General features: G+C 40.5%; 1 protein-coding gene across 7 annotated transcripts in view; it reads right to left on the bottom strand.

The window, feature by feature from the left end:
• The window catches only part of LOC143283637 (uncharacterized), a 393,825-nt gene that overhangs the window by 175,146 nt on the left and 196,319 nt on the right, over positions 1-22,360 (bottom strand). For all 7 annotated transcript variants that reach the window (XR_013055424.1, XR_013055425.1, XR_013055423.1 and 4 more), the window contains 2 exons: positions 21,494-21,614; positions 15,430-15,555 (listed from right to left, as the gene is read on the bottom strand). Coding sequence is in view for 4 of the 7 variants with exons in the window: in XM_076589820.1 (XP_076445935.1) it covers positions 15,430-15,555; positions 21,494-21,614 (247 nt within the window). In the remaining 3 variants the exon portion in view is untranslated. The remainder of the gene's footprint in view (positions 1-15,429; positions 15,556-21,493; positions 21,615-22,360) is intronic.

The following is a 22,360-nucleotide window of genomic DNA, read 5'->3' as shown; positions in this document are numbered from 1 at the left end:
TCGCTGGATTGATGAAAGATCCTGTGTCTTTGCACCATTGAGCAATATTGTTTAGTTGTTTCTGGACAGCTTTGGTTCTTTCCTGAGCATCTTTCAAAGTTTTGAAGACCAGGCCATCATCTGCAAGAGTAAGCACCCGAGCTATTCCATTGTTGTTTAAGTCTGCAAGGCCCTTCGTGTAGACATTGTAGAGGACAGGAGAGAGCGGAGACCCATGTGGCAGTCCCATGGATAGTTTAGAAGGTGCAGACATCCAATCTCCGAGGCGTAGGACGACAGTTCTTTCCTGAAGCGCTGCTGCTATCCATCTTGTCAGTGTCAAACTTACTCCATACCTTAGTAGCAGCTCAATGAGGTGTGCAAACTGGACTTTATTGTAGGCATCTTCAAGGTCGATTGCTACTGCTAGTGTTTCTTCTTTCCTTTGAAATCATTCATACACCTCATATGCAAAAGCAGCTGCATTTTCCCATGTGGACTTGCCTGTTCTGAAACCACCTTGATTTGAAGGGAGAATGTGCCTGTGTTCAAGATCCCTTGCAAGTTTCCTGGCTATCATGCGTTCCATGAGCTTTCCAGCGATGTTTTGCATGGTTAGGATCCGGTAGCCGCTTACCTGATGATGGTCCTTTCCTGGTTTTTGTATGGGTTTTAAGAAGCTGTGTGTCCAGTCCTCTGGCACATGTCCATTGTGGAAACTGTTTTGATATAGATTGAAAAGTTTGCTTCTGTCTTCTTCCGATAGTTCCTTGATGTCCGAGTAGCGAACTTTGTCTGGGCCAGGGGCAGATTCTTTCTTGCATTTAGCTATTGCTTCATTTAGATCATCTATTGTCAAGTCATCATCAGGTCCAGTCTGCATAAGGGTTTGGTTTAACTCCTCAACATATTTCTTTTTCTCATCTAAGTTTCTTTGATCGCTCTGTTGTATGAAACGTTTGAGCAGGGTGGATCCTTTTTCTTCGTTTGTCTTAAGCTTGGTTCCGTCAGTGTCTACCATGTCTGGGGTTGTTGTTGTGCACGTTTTCCCTTCCATGCGAAGATAAAATTGCCAGAACTCTGTCAATGTTGAGTCATAACTGAGTGCCTCGCAAAACTGTTTCCACTTGTCATTTTTGGCCTCTTGAGCAATGGTTTCAAACTGTTTAGTTTTTTCTTTCATTTTTGTTTCAATATCTTTGTCTGGAGATGGTTTTGTTCTTTCTTTTTGCCAAAGTTTGACAGCCACATGTTTTTCTATCCAGGCTCTCTCTGTGTCGGTATTCCACCATGGGGGCTGAATAGTTTGCATCCTGTTCAGTGCCGTTCTTTTGTTTCTTCTGCGTCTTAGTTTTTCGATGACGGTTGTCTCTTTGGTTTCATACTGAAATGGATCACGCGGTTTCATGCAGCGTTTATCTGACAGTTTCTGTAGACTGAAAACTACCGGGAGGTGGTCACTGCCTTGGTGTGGAAGCGTCTCTGCATTCATTTCTGCTCTGAATTTTGGAGATGTTAGAGCGATGTCGATCACACTGTCACTGTCCCCTTGTCTTGTTCCAAGGTGAGTTGGGGATGTGGTTGTTTATGGGCTAAGAAGAATTTCCCCTATCATTCCTTCAAGTGCGAGTCCTTGTGGGTTGGTGTTCCGCTGGTCCCATAGCTTGGATCTTGCATTGAGGTCTCCACAGATAATGACTGAGTCTCCAAGTTCATTCTCTATTTCCTCTAAAAAGGCCCAATCTTCTTTTCTTGTGCAGGTTCCTGGGTGAACATAGGCATTGATGAGCACGATGCTTTTGTGAATTCCGTCAGGTTTTTCGAGACGCACCCCCACTAGTTCACATGAGTTGCTACACCATTTCTCTAGATTTATGGTGGAAACTTTGTTTTTTAGGTTTTTGTTCAGTATGATTGCTACTCCTCTTCCTTCATTCCTTTGAAAGACTGTGAAATTCTCAAAATATATTGGTTTGTCTGCACTTGTCCTGGTCTCTTGGAGACATAAAATGTCAAAATCATATGCCAATTTCTCACACACATTGTTGAGATTCTCATTCTCATGCTGGAACAATTCCAACTGCCGATTCTAAAGAATTTCTTTGACAGCCGCTCTGCTTTTGTCATTCTGCTACCTAAGCACAATCTTTTCCCACCTCTTTTGCCACGCCTGTTTTGGGGTTTTGGGGATCTGAATTTATGTCTCGTGCTATGCAGCTGATCCCCGAGGTGCACGCGAGACAGGGTTTTGTAAGTATCCATAGAAGGGTGTTCTATGAGGTGAGGGAAAATGTTCGGTCGCCCTGACAGAGCCTCTTATCAGGGAAGGGCAATGGATGTCCATCTGTGTGGAGTCCGTCAGCCTGGTGTCGCCCTAAGGCCAGACTGCATACAGTTAGTGACTGTTTAACCCAACAGCCATTCATCCCATTGGTACTGTATGAAAGCCGTGGGATTGGGGATTTTTGTCAGGTTGTCTCCTCTTAGCTAGTGGAAGGGTGCATCTGGGTATTGTTACATAGCAGATTTTATTTTGCAGAAAAATACAGGTCCTTCTCTGTCGTTCACTAATAATTCAATAATTAAACAATAACGCGATGATAAATTATCAGTCAATCACACAGAAAAATCACTCTGTCCACAAAAAAGATAAGCGATTTTTCTGTGCATTCGACGGACAAATCATCTTTGAGCCCTCTCAATAATTTACTAATAATTCAAACATTAAACAATAACGCCATGACAAATTATTAATCAAATTCACAGAAAAATCACTTAGCTTTTGTTCTGAAGCTTGTAGGTTGCCTGTAAAAACTGACCAGCGTGATCTTAACACCTGGCGGATTCATTCAGCCACACTACACGATTTCAAATACTGCCCACCCAGTTCACAGTCATGATGGGTCCGCTAAGCGTTGCATAACTGCTACAGACATCAGGCAATCCGATGACAGAACAGAAAGTGCTACAGACATCAGGCAATCTGATGACAGAACAGAAAGTGCTAAAGACATCAGGCAATGACAGAACAGAAAGTGCTACAGACATCAGGCAATCTGTGAATCTGATGACAGAACAGAAAGTGCTACAGACATCAGGCAAGCTGATGACAGAACAGAAAGTGCTACAGACATCAGGCAATCTGATGACAGAACAGAAAGTGCTACAGACATCAGGTAATCTGATGACAGAACAGAAAGTGCTACAGACATCAGGCAATCTGATGACAGAACAGAATGTGATACAGACATCAGGCAATCTGATGACAGAACAGAAAGTGCTACAGACATCAGGCAATGACAGAACAGAAAGTGCTACAGACATCAGGCAATCTGATGACAGAACAGAAAGTGCTACAGACATCAAGCAATCTGATGACAGAACAGAAAGTGCTACAGACATCAGGCAATCTGATGACAGAACAGAAAGTGCTACAGACATCAGGCAATCTGATGACAGAACAGAAAGTGCTACAGACATCAGGCAATCTGATGACAGAACAGAAAGTGCTACAGACATCAGGCACTCTGATGACAGAACAAAAAGTGCTACAGACATCAAGCAATGACAGAACAGAAAGTGCTACAGACATCAGGCAATCTGATGACAGAACAGAAAGTGCTACAGACATCAGGCAATCTGATGACAGAACAGAAAGTGCTACAGACATCAGGCAATGACAGAACAGAAAGTGCTACAGACATCAGGCAATCTGATGACAGAACAGAAAGTGCTACAGACATCAGGCAATCTGATGACAGAACAGAAAGTGCTACAGACATCAGGCACTCTGATGACAGAACAAAAAGTGCTACAGACATCAAGCAATGACAGAACAGAAAGTGCTGCAGACATCAGGCAATCTGATGACAGAACAGAAAGTGCTACAGACATCAGGCAATCTGATGACAGAACAGAAAGTGCTACAGACATCAGGCAATCTGATGACAGAACAGAAAGTGCTACAGACATCAGGCAATCTGATGACAGAACAGAAAGTGCTGCAGACATCAGGTAATCTGATGACAGAACAGAATGTGATACAGACATCAGGCAATCTGATGACAGAACAGAAAGTGCTACAGACATCAGTCAATGACAGAACAGAAAGTGCTACAGACAAGAGGCAATCTGATGACAGAACAGAAAGTGCTACAGACATCAAGCAATCTGATGACAGAAGAGAAAGTGCTACAGACATCAGGCAATCTGATGACAGAACAGAAAGTGCTACAGACATCAAGCAATGACAGAACAGAAAGTGCTACAGACATCAGGCAATCTGATGACAGAACAGAAAGTGCTGCAGACATCAGGTAATCTGATGACAGAACAGAAAGTGCTACAGACATCAGGCAATCTGATGACAGAACAGAAAGTGCTACAGACATCAGGCAATGACAGAACAGAAAGTGCTACAGACATCAGGCAATCTGATGACAGAACAGAAAGTGCTACAGACATCAAGCAATCTGATGACAGAACAGAAAGTGCTACAGACATCAGGCAATCTGATGACAGAACAGAATGTGATACAGACATCAGGCAATCTGATGACAGAACAGAAAGTGCTACAGACATCAGTCAATGACAGAATAGAAAGTGCTACAGACATCAGGCAATCTGATGACAGAACAGAAAGTGCTACAGACATCAAGCAATCTGATGACAGAACAGAAAGTGCTACAGACATCAGGCAATCTGGTGACAGAACAGAAAGTGCTACAGACATCAGGCAATCTGATGACAGAACAGAAAGTGCTACAGACATCAAGCAATCTGATGACAGAACAGAAAGTGCTACAGACATCAGGCAATCTGATGACAGAACAGAAAGTGCTACAGACATCAGGCAATCTGATGACAGAACAGAAAGTGCTACAGGCATCAGGCAATCTGATGACAGAACAGAAAGTGCTGCAGACATCAGGTAATCTGATGACAGAACAGAAAGTGCTACAGACATCAGGCAATCTGATGACAGAACAGAAAGTGCTACAGACATCAGTCAATGACAGAACAGAAAGTGCTACAGACATCAGGCAATCTGATGACAGAACAGAAAGTGCTACAGACATCAAGCAATCTGATGACAGAACAGAAAGTGCTACAGACATCAGGCAATCTGATGATGGAACAGAAAGTGCTACAGACATTAGGCAATCTGATGACAGAACAGAATGTGATACAGACATCAGGCAATCTGATGACAGAACAGAAAGTGCTACAGACATCAGGCAATGACAGAACAGAAAGTGCTACAGACATCAGGCAATCTGATGACAGAACAGAAAGTGCTACAGACATCAAGCAATCTGATGACAGAACAGAAAGTGCTACAGACATCAGGCAATCTGATGACAGAACAGAATGTGATACAGACATCAGGCAATCTGATGACAGAACAGAAAGTGCTACAGACATCAGTCAATGACAGAACAGAAAGTGCTACAGACATCAGGCAATCTGATGACAGAACAGAAAGTGCTACAGACATCAAGCAATCTGATGACAGAACAGAAAGTGCTACAGACATCAGGCAATGACAGAACAGAAAGTGCTACAGACATCAGGCAATCTGATGACAGAACAGAAAGTGCTACAGACATCAAGCAATCTGATGACAGAACAGAAAGTGCTACAGACATCAAGCAATCTGATGACAGAACAGAAAGTGCTACAGACATCAGGCAATCTGATGACAGAACAGAAAGTGCTACAGACATCAGGCAATCTGATGACAGAACAGAAAGTGCTGCAGACATCAGGTAATCTGATGACAGAACAGAAAGTGCTACAGACATCAGGCAATCTGATGACAGAACAGAAAGTGCTACAGACATCAAGCAATGACAGAACAGAAAGTGCTACAGACATCAGGCAATCTGATGACAGAACAGAAAGTGCTGCAGACATCAGGTAATCTGATGACAGAACAGAAAGTGCTACAGACATCAGGCAATGACAGAACAGAAAGTGCTACAGACATCAGGCAATCTGATGACAGAACAGAAAGTGCTACAGACATCAAGCAATCTGATGACAGAACAGAAAGTGCTACAGACATCAGGCAATCTGATGACAGAACAGAATGTGATACAGACATCAGGCAATCTGATGACAGAACAGAAAGTGCTACAGACATCAGTCAATGACAGAACAGAAAGTGCTACAGACATCAGGCAATCTGATGACAGAACAGAAAGTGCTACAGACATCAAGCAATCTGATGACAGAACATAAAGTGCTACAGACATCAGGCAATGACAGAACAGAAAGTGCTACAGACATCAGGCAATCTGATGACAGAACAGAAAGTGCTACAGACATCAAGCAATCTGATGACAGAACAGAAAGTGCTACAGACATCAGGCAATCTGATGACAGAACAGAAAGTGCTACAGACATCAGGCAATCTGATGACAGAACAGAAAGTGCTACAGACATCAGGCAATGACAGAACAGAAAGTGCTACAGACATCAGGCAATCTGTGAATCTGATGACAGAACAGAAAGTGCTACAGACATCAGGCAATCTGATGACAGAACAGAAAGTGCTACAGACATCAGGCAATGACAGAACAGAAAGTGCTACAGACATCTGGCAATCTGATGACAGAACAGAAAGTGCTACAGACATCAGGCAATCTGATGACAGAACAGAAAGTGCTACAGACATCAGGCAATCTGATGACAGAACAGAAAGTGCTACAGACATCAGGCAATCTGATGACAGAACAGAATGTGATACAGACATCAGGCAATCTGATGACAGAACAGAAAGTGCTACAGACATCAGTCAATGACAGAACAGAAAGTGCTACAGACATCAGGCAATCTGATGACAGAACAGAAAGTGCTACAGACATCAAGCAATCTGATGACAGAACAGAAAGTGCTACAGACATCAGGCAATCTGATGATGGAACAGAAAGTGCTACAGACATCAAGCAATCTGATGACAGAACAGAAAGTGCTACAGACATCAGGCAATGACAGAACAGAAAGTGCTACAGACATCAGGCAATCTGATGACAGAACAGAAAGTGCTACAGACATCAGGCAATCTGATGACAGAACAAAAAGTGCTACAGACATCAGGCAATCTGATGACAGAACAGAAAGTGCTACAGACATCAGGCAATCTGATGACAGAACAGAAAGTGCTACAGACATCAGGCAATCTGTGAATCTGATGACAGAACAGAAAGTGCTATAGACATCAGGCAATGACAGAACAGAAAGTGCTACAGACATCAGGCAATCTGATGACAGAACAGAAAGTGCTACAGACATCAGGTAATCTGATGACAGAACAGAAAGTGCTACAGACATCAGGCAATCTGATGACAGAACAGAAAGTGCTACAGACATCAGGCAATGACAGAACAGAAAGTGCTACAGACATCTGGTAATCTGATGACAGAACAGAAAGTGCTACAGACATCAGGCAATCTGTTGACAGAACAGAAAGTGCTACAGGTCTGTTCATGGGCAGAAATGTCAGAAAACAAGCAGAACAAGAAAAGTAAAGAAATGTTGCAGTAACAGATTATCATATATCTCTTATTAAAATATAAACTGCAGTAACAGGTTATCAGATATTTCTTATTAAAATATAAACTGCAGTAACAGATTATCATATACTTCTTATTAAAATATAAACTGCAGTAACAGATTATCATATATTTCTTATTAAAATATAAACTGCTGTGATGTACAACGCTTTTTTTTCTCACAATATTTTGACAAGCTCGCATCTTTGTGATGTATGATATACATGAATGCTATGCTATGTGTGAAGTCTTTTTGTATGTATGTAAATCACTGTCAGAGTGTTTTGTTGGATATCTGTGCAGGGTTATGCATGCAAGTAGTCACTTCAATGTTTGATTATGGATGTAAGTAGTCATTTCAGTGTTTGGTTATGGATGTAAGTAGTCATTTCAGTGTTTGGGGTTATGGATGTAAGTAGTCATTTCAGTGTTTGGTTATGGATGTAAGTAGTCATTTCAGTGTTTGATTATGTATGTAAGTAGTCATTTCAGTGTTTGATTATGCATGTAAGTAGTCATTTCAGTGTTTGGTTATGGATGTAAGTAGTCATTTCAGTGTTTGATTATGCATGCAAGTAGTCACTTCAATGTTTGATTATGCATGTAAGTAGTCATTTCAGTGTTTGGTTATGGATGTAAGTAGTCATTTCAGTGTTTGGTTATGGATGTAAGTAGTCATTTCAGTGTTTGGTTATGGATGTAAGTAGTCATTTCAGTGTTTATGTATGTAAGTAGTCATTTCAGTGTTTGATTATGCATGTAAGTAGTCATTTCAGTGTTTGGTTATGGATGTAAGTAGTCATTTCAGTGTTTGATTAGGCATGTAAGTAGTCATTCCAGTATTTAGTTATGGATTAAGTAGTCATTTCAGTGTTTAGTTATGGATGTAAGTAGTCATTTCAGTGTTTGGTTATGGATGTAAGTAGTCATTTCAATTTTTGGTTATGGATGTAAGTAGTCATTTCAGTGTTTAGTTATGGATGTAAGTAGTCATTTCAATGTTTGATTATGCATGCAAGTAGTCATTCCAGTGTTTGGTTATGGATATAAGTAGTCATTTCAGTGTTTGGTTATGTATGTAAGTAGTCATTTCAATATTTGGTTATGCATGTAAATAGTCATTTCAATGTTTGAATGCATGTTTTACACTTCAGTGTTTACATTGTACAGGGCTCTTGAGCATGTTTTACATGGAAAAGAACCATATAAATTGAATTATCATTATTGTTATTACTATTATTATTACTGTTATCATTATCATTATTATTGTTGTTTTTTCTGCATTGCATTTTATTTCATTATCTATCTGCTTACCCTCCCCCCCTCCTTTTTTTTTTTTTACTCAGCGCCTGACAAAGCGCGTTGGGTTATGCTGCTGGTCAGGCATCTCCTTGACAGATGTGGTGTAACATATATGGATTTGTCTGAACGCAGTGAGTGAGTAACTGAACTGAACTGAACTCACACAATAATGATGCCTTAATCAGATCTTGCTTTTGAAATAATTTACTACACAATCCTTCAGCCAAAGGCACTATCACCAAATTTTGCTGAGTACCTTCTCATAAATTAGTATTCAAGGGAATGAGCGACTGAAATGGCTGCACAAAAATAGGGAACACAAAAGAAACAATTATCTGTCTATAAGTTTCAGAATATTACACATTGTTTGTGTCTTCATGATGGATAAGATTTCAAACAAGTGTTGATGACAAGAGTTTATAACCAAAAGAAACTGGGTTGGCAACTGGAAGTTCATGATAAAGTGTTTCCACTGTGAAATCATGGACTGCTAACATCTCCTGTGTCTTGCACAAGACTGAATGCTTTCAAGAAACAGGATAATATCTCTTACATTACGCACAAGACTGAATGCTTTCAAGAAACAGGATAGTATCTCTTACATTACGCACAAGACTGAATGCTTTCAAGAAACAGGATAGTATCTCTTACATTACGCACAAGACTGAATGCTTTCAAGAAACAGGATAATATCTCTTGCACAAGACTGAATGCTTTCAAGGTAAAGTAAAAACATTTATTGTTGTAAACAAATCACATGAAACCATCTTTCATTTCAGTGTCATAAACTCAGACAGAGTTAACTTTTTTTCAGATCAGAACATAATAATTAATGTCCAGCCATATACTTTTCATTGAAATTGCTGAATCCTTGTTACATAGTTCAAGTGAAATATTTCTGCAATGTGACCTACACACATCACTGCAATGATTTATCTGCAAGTTGTTTTTTTAACTGTTTTGTTAAATGATTTATCTGCATGTTGTTTTTTAACTGTTTTGTTAACTGATTTATCTGCATGTTGTTGTTTTTAAACTGTTTTGTTAACTGATTTATCTGCATGTTGTTTTTTAACTGTTTTGTTAACTGATTTATCTGCATGTTGTTGTTTTTTAACTGTTTTGTTAACTGATTTATCTGCATGTTGTTGTTTTTTAAACTGTTTTGTTAACTGATTTATCTGCATGTTGTTGTTTTTTAAAATGTTTTGTTCACTGATTTATCTACAAGTTGTTGGGTTTTTTTAAAACTGTTTTATTAACTGATTTATCTGCATGTTGTTATTTTTTTAACTGTTTTCTTAACTGATTTATCTGCATGTTGTTTGTTTTTTTAACTGTTTTCTTAACTGATTTATCTGCATGTTGTTGTTGTTGTTTTTTTTAACTGTTTTCTTAACTGATGTTATAGTCTAAAATTCATGCACCACTGGTTGCACTGTTCAATTAATCCTTTCTCTGTATATCCCCTTTTTATCAACACACACACACACACACACACACAAAATGTCCAATGTCAAATGAAAAGACACTAAAGAAAGAATATGAGCACTTGCCACTTCACACACACTGACACACACACAGACAGGCACACACACAAGAGAATCAAGAATCAAGAATATTCAATCCTTTCACCCTCTCTCTCTCTCTCTCTCTCTCTCTCTCTCTCTCTCTCTCTCTCACACACACACACAAAATTTCTCTCTCTCACATTCACTCATTCACGCACACACACACACACACACACACACACACACACACACACACACACACACAGACACACACACATGCACAGACACACACAGAGAATATTATCCAGAAATGCCAACCCCTGTCCAGTGTTAGTAGGAACAATCAGGAAATTTGGTAGGCACATTCTGAATTTGGTAGGAACATTCTGAATTTGGTAGGAACATTCTGAAGGTAGGCACATTCTGAATTTGGTAGGAACATTCTGAATTTGGTAGGCACGTTCTTCTGAATTTGGTAGGAACATTCTGAATTTGGTAGGAACATTCTTCTGAATTTGGTAGGACATTCTGAATTTGGTAGGAACATTCTTCTGAATTTGGTAGGAACATTCTTCTGAATTTGGTAGGAACATTCTGAATTTGGTAGGAACATTCTTCTGAAGTTGGTAGGAACATTCTTCTGAATTTGGTAGGAACATTCTGAATTTGGTAGTAACATTCTGAATTTGGTAGGAACATTCTGAATTAGGTAGGACATTCTGAATTTGGTAGGACATTCTTCTGAATTTGGTAGGAACATTCTTCTGAATTTGGTAGGAACATTCTTCTGAATTTGGTAGGAACATTCTGAATTTGGTAGTCACATTCTGAATTTGGTAGTAACATTCTGAATTTGGTAGGAATATTCTGAATTTGGTAGGACATTCTTCTGAATTTGGTAGGAACATTCTGAATTTGGTAGGAACATTCTTCTGAAGTTGGTAGGAACATTCTTCTGAATTTGGTAGGAACATTCTGAATTTGGTAGTAACATTCTGAATTTGGTAGGACATTCTTCTGAATTTGGTAGGAACATTCTGAATTTGGTAGTAACATTCTGAATTTGGTAGGAACATTCTGAATTTGGTAGGACATTTTTCTGAATTTGGTAGGAACATTCTGAATTTGGTAGGAACATTCTTCTGAATTTGGTAGGAACATTCTGAATTTGGTAGGAACATTCTTCTGAATTTGGTAGGAACATTCTGAATTTGGTAGGACATTCTGAATTTGGTAGGACATTCTTCTGAATTTGGTAGGAACATTCTGAATTTGGTAGGAACATTCTGAATTTAGTAGGACATTCTTCTGAATTTGGTAGGAACATTCTTCTGAATTTGGTAGGAACATTCTGAATTTGGTAGTAACATTCTGAATTTGGTAGGAACATTCTTCTGAATTTGGTAGGAACATTCTGAATTTGGTAGTAACATTCTGAATTTGGTAGGAACATTCTGAATTTGGTAGGACATTCTGAATTTGGTAGGAACATTCTGATGCAATTTATCTTTGTGAGATAATTAAGTTATTCTTATCTTAATCAAAATCAGTGTGTAGTACAGTGTGGTTCGTCCGTCGGGATTGACGAGGACCATCTAGTCATCCTGGGGGTGGGTGGGTTGGGCTCTGTGGGTGCGCAGATGACTGGTCAGGCCAGTCCGCGCCCAGAAGGTTCTGACGCAGTGTGGACAGGGGATGGTGGCAGCTGTCGGGGACTTGCTGGCACTGCTTTTCCTGGCCTTTGTGGACAGCTGAACGCCACTTTGGTCTGTCCATTGCATTCAGCTCCCATGTGTCGTGGCTGATGTTGAAGGCCTTCAGAGAAGCTTTCAGAGTGTCTTTGAAGCGCTTCTTTTGGCCTCCATGGGAGCGCTTGCCATGTTGGAGTTCGCTATACAGTAGTTTCTTGGGGAGCTGGTGGTCTGGCATGCGAACTACATGGCCTGCCCAGCGCAGCTGGGCCTGCATCAAGATGGTGTAGATGCTGGGCAAGTTTGCACGAGTGAGCACCTCTGTGTCAGGGATCTTCTCTTGCCACTTTATGCCGAGAAGTTTTCTGAGGCTGGTGATGTAGAAGTGGTTCAGCTTTTTGGCATGGTGTTTGTAGACTGTCCATGATTCACATCCATAGAGCAGTGTGGTGAGAACTATGGCCTTGTATACTTTGAGCCTCGTCTCCAGGGTGATGCCTCTCCTGTTCCAAACGTTCTTATGGAGTCTGCCGAAGGCAGCGCTGGCTTTGGTGAGTCTGGCATTCACCTCGTCGTCAATGACAACTGTGTGAGAGAGTGTACTGCCCAGGTATGTGAACTTGTCCACCATGTTCAGTCGTTGTCCGTTGATGAAGATGTTTGGTTCAACATAAGGCTTTCCTGGAGCTGGCTGGTGCATCACCTCAGTCTTCTTTGTGCTGATTGTGAGGCCAAAGTTGTCACAGGCAGCAGAGAACTTGTCGACACTGTGCTGCATGTCAGCTTCGGAGGCAGCGTTGAGAGTGCAGTCATCAGCAAACAGGAAGTCATTGACGGTGTCTGTCCTCACCTTGGTTTTTGCTTGAAGCCTCCTGAGGTTGAAGAGTGAGCCATCTGTGCGGTACCTGATGCCAATGCTTGTGTCAGTGTCTCTGAAGGCATCTGTCAGCATAGCTGAAAACATGAGACTGAACAGGGTGGGGGCAAGAACATACCCTTGCTTGACTCCGTTGGAGACAGGGAATGGTTCTGAAGTCTCTCCGTTGTCTTGGACTTGGGCCAGCATCCCATCGTGTAGTTGCCGTATGATGGTGATGAACTTTCTGGGACATCCGTACTTCGCCATGATTCTCCAAAGGCCATCTCTGCTAACAGTATTGAAGGCCTTGGTCAGATCGACATAGGTGGAGTAAAGGTCGGCGTTCTGTTCCTGACACTTCTCCTGGAGCTGCCTGGCAGCAAACACCATGTCGATAGTCGCGCGTTCTTTCCGGAAGCTACACTGGCTCTCTGGTAGGAGACCTTGCTCAAGGTGCGCTATGAGATGGTTGAGTAGCACTCTGGCCAGAGTCTTGCCTTCGACAGACAGCAGGGATATTCCACGATGGTTGTCACAGGCCTGACGATTTCCTTTGCGCTTGTACAGGTGTATGATGGTAGCGTTTTTGAAGTCCTGTGGAACTTCCTCATGTTGCCAGATGAGCTGGAACAGCTGATGAAGCTTCTCAGTCAGCGCCATACCACCTTCTTTGTAGACCTCAGCTGGAATGGAGTCTGAGCCAGGGGCTTTGCCATTGGATAGCAGACGGATAGCTTTCTGGGTCTCCTCCAAAGTTGGAATGGCATCCAACAACTCACTGACTGGCACCTGGGGGAGTCGGTCGATGGCTTCATCATTGATGGTGGAAGGGCGGTGCAGTACGCTGTCAAAGTGTTCAGCCCATCTCTCAAGGATCCCGTCCTTGTCAGTGATTAGGGTAGAACCATCAGCACTGAGGAGTGGAGCAGATCCGGAGATGGTGGGACTGTAGACTTCTTTCAGGCTGTTATAGAAGTTCTTCATGCCGTTCCTGTCTGCAAAGCCCTGGATCTCATCAGCTTTGTTGCTCAACCAGGAATCCTGCATCTGCCGCAGCTTCAGCTGGATGGTGCTGTGTGCGCTCTTCAGTATGTCTTTCTTTGACTGTGACTTGGGATCTTCAATGTGGGCTCTGTAGGCTTGGCGTTTGTCTTCCAGCAGCTGCTTGATCTCAGTGCAGTTCTCATCAAACCAGTCTTTGTGCTTCCTGGCAGAAGGCCCCAGACACTCCATGGCAAACGATTAAGCTGACTGGTCAATTGGTGCAATTTATCTTTGTGAGATAATTAAGTTATTCTTATCTTAATCAAAATCAGTGTGTAGTATAGTATATTATGCTCACAATCATAATTATTTAAATAATGTTTATTATTTCTTTTCCTTTTTTTAAATTATTATTATTATTATTATTTGTTTTGTTTTTTACATTTTGAAATATTGCCTGCAATGTGTGGAATGAATGTAAGAAACGATGTATGTGATATTTTTACATCTGTGTCTTATAATCTTAATAACTTGTTTTTTACAGTGATGGTCTCCATGTTCTTTACTTGTCATGATAATGCACCTGACCAAATTTCTCTAACTGGAGATAATAAAGTTATCTTATCTTATCTGATCTTATCTTATCTTATCCACTCACTGTTGTTTCAATGTAAACACGCACGCGGTTAGCTGAGCATCATCACGTGAGATCAAGGTCAGTAGTGGCTGCCCTGTCCTTGTGATCGATAGCACGCGGTTAGCTGAGCATCATCACGTGAGACCAAGGTCAGTAGTGGCTGCCCTGTCCTTGTGATCGATAGCACGCGGTTAGCTGAGCATCATCACGTGAGACCAAGGTCAGTAGTGGCTGCCCTGTCCTTGTGATCGATAGCACGCAGTTAGCTGAGCATCATCACGTGAGACCAAGGTCAGTAGTGGCTGCCCTGTCCTTGTGATCGATAGCACGCGGTTAGCTGAGCATCATCACGTGAGATCAAGGTCAGTAGTGGCTGCCCTGTCCTTGTGATCGATAGCACGCAGTTAGCTGAGCATCATCACGTGAGACCAAGGTCAGTAGTGGCTGCCCTGTCCTTGTGATCGATAGCACGCGGTTAGCTGAGCATCATCACGTGAGACCAAGGTCAGTAGTGGCTGCCCTGGCCTTGTGATCGATAGCACGCGGTTAGCTGAGCATCATCACGTGAGACCAAGGTCAGTAGTGGCTGCCCTGGCCTTATGATCGATAGCACGCGGTTAGCTGAGCATCATCACGTGAGACCAAGGTCAGTAGTGGCTGCCCTGGCCTTGTGATCGACAGGTCCAGAGCTTCTGGGTAATGTTACAACAGGAAAGCATGTAACCATATACTATGTTGTCAAAAATGATCTCAGAACAATTTTGATGTTGACGTCACGGTTCTTTCTGGAGCAGTTTGACAGCCTCACCCACACTCCCTTCACACACCCACCTCATCATCCTTGCTTGGAAGCCACGGTTCTTTCTGGAGCAGTTTGACAGCCACACCCACACTCCCTTCACACACCCACCTCATCATCCTTGCTTGGAAGCCACGGTTCTTTCTGGAGCAGTTTGACAGCCTCACCCACAGAGTGCATGCCCACAAAGGGGTGGAACCCTCCAGCAGGTACCCTCAGTTTGCCGCTGGTGTACACCTGCATGTGCACAATGCCTCACAGGTAATGGCCCATCAAGTGCCATAATAAACCTCTGTGTGTGTGTGCGTGTGCGTGTGTGTGAGCGTGTGTGTGTGTGTGTGTGTGTGTGTGTGTGTGAATAGAATAGAATAGAACAGAATAGAATACTTTTTATTGTCATAAAACCTTAAAGTTTATAAGACACAATGAAACATAAACATGAGCATATTAAGAAGAGAAACATTCATGAACAAATTTCGTCAGTCTTGGCTGTATTTCTGTTGGATCAATTCACTAGGCTTTGCATTATCGATTAGGAATATATCGATTAGGAATCTGTGTCTGTAAGTATTGTACTTTACACAATTGTCTAAAAGGTGAATCTCATCTTCTAAACTGTTACAAGTATCACACAGTCTTTGTTCTTTTGGTGTATTTTTATATCTTCCCTGTTCGATTTGTAAGTCATGGGCGCTGATTCGTAACATGGTCAGTGCTTTCCTGTGTTGTGTATTTGCTGTATTCTTTAAATACAGTTCAATTTTATAATTTGTCACAGCATTCTTGTAAAATGCTAATTTAGATGAACTGTCATGTTTCTGTTTCCAAAATTTTATATATTCATTTTCAAGCTTCTTGGATACAGCATGGACTAAAAGTGAACTGATTTTTCCAAACATGATCTAATCCAGTGCTAGTTAATACATTTCTTATGAAAAGTAGCCACTGAACATTTTCATTTGTTTGACGATACATGCAGTTATATGCTGCGTATACAAGTGAATTGTGTGTGTGTGTGTGTGTGCATGTGTCTGTGTCTGTGTGTGTATCTGTGTGTGTGTGTGTGTGCATGTGTGTGTGTGTGTGTGTGTGTTGGTGTCTGTGTGTGTGTGTGTCTGTGTGTGTGTCTGTGTGTGTATCTGTGTGTGTGTGTGCATGTGTGTGTCTGTGTGTGTGTGTGTGTGTCGGGGTGTGTGTGTGTGTGTGTGTGTGTGTGTGTGTGTGTTGTCTATTGTGCAGGCATTTGCTTTTCTTGTTGTTTCTATCTCTGTTAGTGTGTGTGTGTGGGTGGTGGTGTAAACACAACCTGTGTGTGGAAATGTTTACCTGCTCTAAATTAATGAAGTTCATTCATTCAATCCCCCAGTCACTCTTCTTCTTAAACAAGACCAAAGCCCTTTTTTGTCACTTGTAAACTTGATTAAACCTGTCCTTATCCACAGATTTACATGACAGATCTGTAAGTAAGTTTCTCGGGATTTGTTAAATGACTTTATCACTGGCCAACAACTGTACTTCAGAATGCCTGAAGCAGTGGTTACGGTTGTAAGCAAGAGCAACCATGAACACAAGTTCTGAAATACAATCTGCTAATCCTTATTATGTGCACATTCCTATTAAATATGAGGAAAACTATACATATAGTAAATTTGTCACAGGCTCTGTTATGTAATTCATTTTGGACAAAATATTGCTCTAAAGTCAAGTACATATGCCTCAGTAACATGACAGTTAAGCATATATTTTTTGACTCACTTGTGTAAAGAAAGTGAGTCTATTTTTTAACCCAGTGTTTGGTTATCTGTGTGTGTGTGTGTGTGTGTGTGTGTGTGTGTGTGTGTGTGTGTGTGTGTGTGGTAAACTTTAACATTGCCATTTTCTCTGGAAATACTTTGTCTGTCAATACCAAATTTGACTTAAACATAGTCTGAAAAAAATCTTCACAGTTATACCAATAACAGGTTGTAAGTCTCCTGAATTAAGCCGTTTTTTTCTGAATCATCAACGGTTTTGTTTTTTTAGGCTTGTATCCAAATCTAAAATTTCTAATAACCGTTTCCCACTGATTTGGGCCTAGCAGCAGGCAGATTGTCTTAAAGACATGACCTCATTTTCCTAGTTCACAATTAAAAGGAAAGAAATATAAATTCTGGACAGAACATATACAGTAATACTAACTACAACATCGACGTGTTTACTGCATATTAATATTCCAGAGTGGACACTGAATTAACTGGAATGAATGTAAAAGAAAAATTGAATCGATCGTTTTTTTCAGCTCGATGTAGAGATCTACCATGTGTTGCTTTGTGCTTCAAGCGATAGCAAAGTCTCCTTTAATGCCGAAATAAAAGAATAATTGAGAAATAATAAAACACACAAAAAACATGATTTAAACGGCGTTATTACATCCACTACAATCACATCTATTTGTTGCACAGAGAAGAAAACGTCAATACTCTTTTACATATTAAATTTTGTCAAATGATGTCAGATGTCCCGCAGCAGTGGGGATTAGTCTGCTTGCTTCAGAACGGAACATGCATGCTTCAATCCAGCCTGTATACCTTTTTTTTCTTTTTTTTTTCTTTTTCTTTCTTTCTCCTAAGCTCATTTCATATATCCTGTTCAATAAAGAGCACTTTTCAACGAGTTTTTACGTATCTTTTTTTTTTCTACTCATGATTCCTTGACTGAATAAAGCATGAAGCAAAAGTGAGTCTTGAAGGCCTTGCCTCTGGTTATTGTGATTTGATGAAACCTTACCTGCATGAAAGTGTGTCATCACAAGTGACTGAGAACATTGATGTTTTTGACTTTTTGCATTCATTATCAATTGTTTCGCTTATTAGATTACAACTTACAACTTCTCTTTTACAAAGTCCATAAAGTAGTTTTCTGTAATTGTATTTACATATTTGTTTCAAATTTCACCCCACCACCCTCCCCCATATGCCCAGTTTCCCCCCAAAACTCACCATTCATCCCCCTCCCCCTCCTCTTCTAAACGATGATACTCAAATGTGTACATTAATACTCTAACAACATGTCTTCAATCGTGTGACGGGACATTAAGCAACATGTCTTCAATCACTGATATGTGTGACAGGACATTAAACAAAATGCCTTCAATCACTGGTATGTGTGACGGGACATTAAACAAAATGTCTTCAATCATTGATACATGTGACAGGACATTAAACAACAAGTCTTCAATCACTGATATGTGTGACGGGACATTAAACAAAATGTCTTCAATCATTGATACGTGTGACAGGACATTAAACAACATGTCTTCAATCACTGATGTGTGTGACAGGACATTAAACAACATGTCTTCAATCACTGATACGTGTGACGGGACATTAAACAAAATGTCTTCAATCACTGATACGTGTGACGGGACATTAAACAACATGTCTTCAATCACTGATACGTGTGACGGGACATTTAACCAAATGTCTTCAATCACTGATATGTGTGACGGGACATTAAACAACATGTCTTCAATCACTGATACGTGTGACAGGACATTAAACAACATGTCTTCAATCACTATATGTGTGACGGGACATTAAACAACATGTCTTCAATCACTGATATCTGTGACGGGACATTAAACAACATGTCTTCAATCACTGATACGTGTGACGGGACATTAAACAACATGTCTTCAATCACTGATACGTGTGACGGGACATTAAACAACATGTCTTCAATCATTGATACATGTGACGGGACATTAAACAACATGTCTTCAATCACTATATGTGTGACAGGACATAAAACAACATGTCTTCAATCACTGATACGTGTGACGGGACATTAAACAACATGTCTTCAATCACTAATACGTGTGACGGGACATTTAACCAAATGTCTTCAATCACTGATATGTGTGACGGGACATTAAACAACATGTCTTCAATCACTGATACGTGTGACAGGACATTAAACAACATGTCTTCAATCACTGATACGTGTGACAGGACATTTAACCAAATGTCTTCAATCACTGATACGTGTGACGGGACATTAAACAAAATGTCTTCAATCACTAATACGTGTGACGGGACATTAAACAACATGTCTTCAGTCATTGATACATGTGACAGGACATTAAACAACATGTCTTCAATCACTGATACGTGTGACAGGACATTTAACCAAATGTCTTCAATCACTGATACATGTGACGGGACATTAAACAACATGTCTTCAATCACTGATACGTGTGACGGGACATTAAACAACATGTCTTCAATCACTGATACGTGTGACGGGACATTAAACAACATGTCTTCAATCACTGATACGTGTGACGGGACATTAAACAACATGTCTTCAATCACTGATACGTGTGACGGGACATTAAACAACATGTCTTCAATCACTGATATGTGTGACGGGACATTAAACAACATGTCTTCAATCACTGATACGTGTGACGGGACATTAAACAACATGTCTTCAATCACTGATACGTGTGACGGGACATTAAACATGTCTTCAATCACTGATACGTGTGACGGGACATTAAACAACATGTCTTCAATCACTGATATCTGTGACAGGACATTAAACAACATGTCTTCAATCACTGATACGTGTGACAGGACATTTAACCAAATGTCTTCAATCACTGATATGTGTGACGGGACATTAAACAACATGTCTTCAATCACTGATACGTGTGACGGGACATTAAACAACATGTCTTCAATCACTGATACGTGTGACAGGACATTAAACAACATGTCTTCAATCACTGATACGTGTGACGGGACATTAAACCAAATGTCTTCAATCACTGATACGTGTGACGGGACATTAAACAACATGTCTTCAATCACTGATACATGTGACGGGACATTAAACAACATGTCTTCAATCACTGATACGTGTGACGGGACATTAAACAACATGTCTTCAATCACTGATATCTGTGACTGGACATTAAACAACATGTCTTCAATCACTGATACGTGTGACAGGACATTAAACAACATGTCTTCAATCACTGATACGTGTGACGGGACATTAAACAACATGTCTTCAATCACTGATACATGTGACAGGACATTTAACCAAATGTCTTCAATCACTGATACGTGTGACGGGACATTAAACAACATGTCTTCAATCACTGATATGTGTGACAGGACATTAAACAACATGTCTTCAATCACTATATGTGTGACGGGACATTAAACAACATGTCTTCAATCACTGATACGTGTGACAGGACATTAAACAACATGTCTTCAATCGTGTGACGGGACATTAAACAACATGTCTTCAATCAGTGATACATGTGACAGGACATTAAACCAAATCCCTCCACCTCCTCACTGGCTCTGCTGATGTAACCAGAAACAAACAGAGAAAACTGTAAAGAACAACATGCACCTGCATGAGTGAAAACAGATTATGGTGACCATTGTGGCAAGGTAAATAAACAAAACGGGTCATACATATAAAGTGTTGCATGTCTGTGTGAGTATATGTGTTGTGTGTGACTGGAACCTGAGTGAATGACACAGGAAACGAATTATGAGCACCCAATGGCAGCTGTCAGTTGGCTCTCTCCAGGTAGGCATCCTGTTGTGTACATGACTATGTTTGTAAAGTGCAAAGAGCTGGGTCTCTGACCGAGGATAGGTGCCATTTAGGTATCCATATCATCATCATCAACCCTCTTTGTGTACATTCATTTGCAGAAGATCAACTATGCATGTTAAAGATGCTGCAATCCATGTTAAGAGTTTGGGTGTTGAAATGAAGACAGGGTAGGGGGAATAAACTTGTGTGGGTCATTGGAATATTCAACACAAGTTCAAAACAAATTATCTTCAGTAACTTTAGATATCCCGGTGTTAATGATCACATACTGTGAGCACCTGTGTACAAAGCTTGCTTATATCCTGTCTTTCTGATTTCAATGGTTAATGACAACTATGTAACAAACACTACTCAGTCAAAAAAACTGTACATAACTTTACAAAATATTCTGATACAATTCATGGATCTGATAATCATCTGAGCTAATTGTTAAAAAAAAGAAAAAAAAAGAAGGAATTTCAGGAACATGTGCATCTGTCCCTAACTCCTTCCAGCCTTCCAGAAGGTCTACTGATAGCACTGTCTACAGCTGTTCCTCAGGGCTCCATCATACCAGTTCATTGTTCTTGTAGAACTTGACTTTTGACTCATCTAAGTCCAGCTCGCAAGCCATGATGTCGCCGTGGTGACAGTGAACTTTTCGAGTGGCTGGCCATCCAGAGCCAACAAAGATCCTGCACACAGAGTTATAAGTCTGTTTCTCAAGGAGGCGTCACTGCATTCAGAAAAATCTGTAATATGCTACACATCATCTGCATAGATGGATGCCTGACTAGCATCATAAGCCAATTGTGCTTGTACTTTGTCAGGCCTGAAGAAGCTGTTTGACAGCAAAAATTTGCTGCTTTTAAGAATACAAGTTTTAAGACATGAATAGTCTATTGTTGTTTATATTTTTATATTTTACTGGTCTTGGTATTTACCTCAGTGTTTTCTGCAAGGAGCGGTGCCCAGGACACGAAGAGAGTGTGAACTATTTGTATATATGTGTGTGTGTTTGTGTGTGTGTGTGTGTGTGTGTGTGTGTGTGTGTGTGTGTGTGTGTGATATTACAAAATATTTAAAGATTTCTTATACAGAATTTGCCAGAAGACAACACTTCATGTTGCAAAGGATGATTTTTCAGAGTACAGAGAGTGTGCTGCACACAGGACCTTAGTTTATCATTTTGTCTGAATTACTAGACAGACCTTAGTTTATCATCTTGTCTGAATTACTAAACAGACCTTAGTTTATCATTTTGTCTGAATTACTAAACAGACCTTAGTTTATCATCTTGTCTGAATTACTAGACAGACCTTAGTTTATCATCTTGTCTGAATTACTAAACAGACCTTAGTTTATCATCTTGTCTGAATTACTAGACAGACCTTAGTTTATCATCTTGTCTGAATTACTAGACAGACCTTAGTTTATCTTC

This window comes from Babylonia areolata, chromosome 7 (assembly GCF_041734735.1).
Source record: "Babylonia areolata isolate BAREFJ2019XMU chromosome 7, ASM4173473v1, whole genome shotgun sequence".
Classification (NCBI taxonomy): domain Eukaryota; kingdom Metazoa; phylum Mollusca; class Gastropoda; order Neogastropoda; family Buccinidae; genus Babylonia; species Babylonia areolata.
The sequence above is the reverse complement of the archived record's forward strand: the minus strand, read 5'-3'. Positions and strand labels throughout refer to the sequence as shown.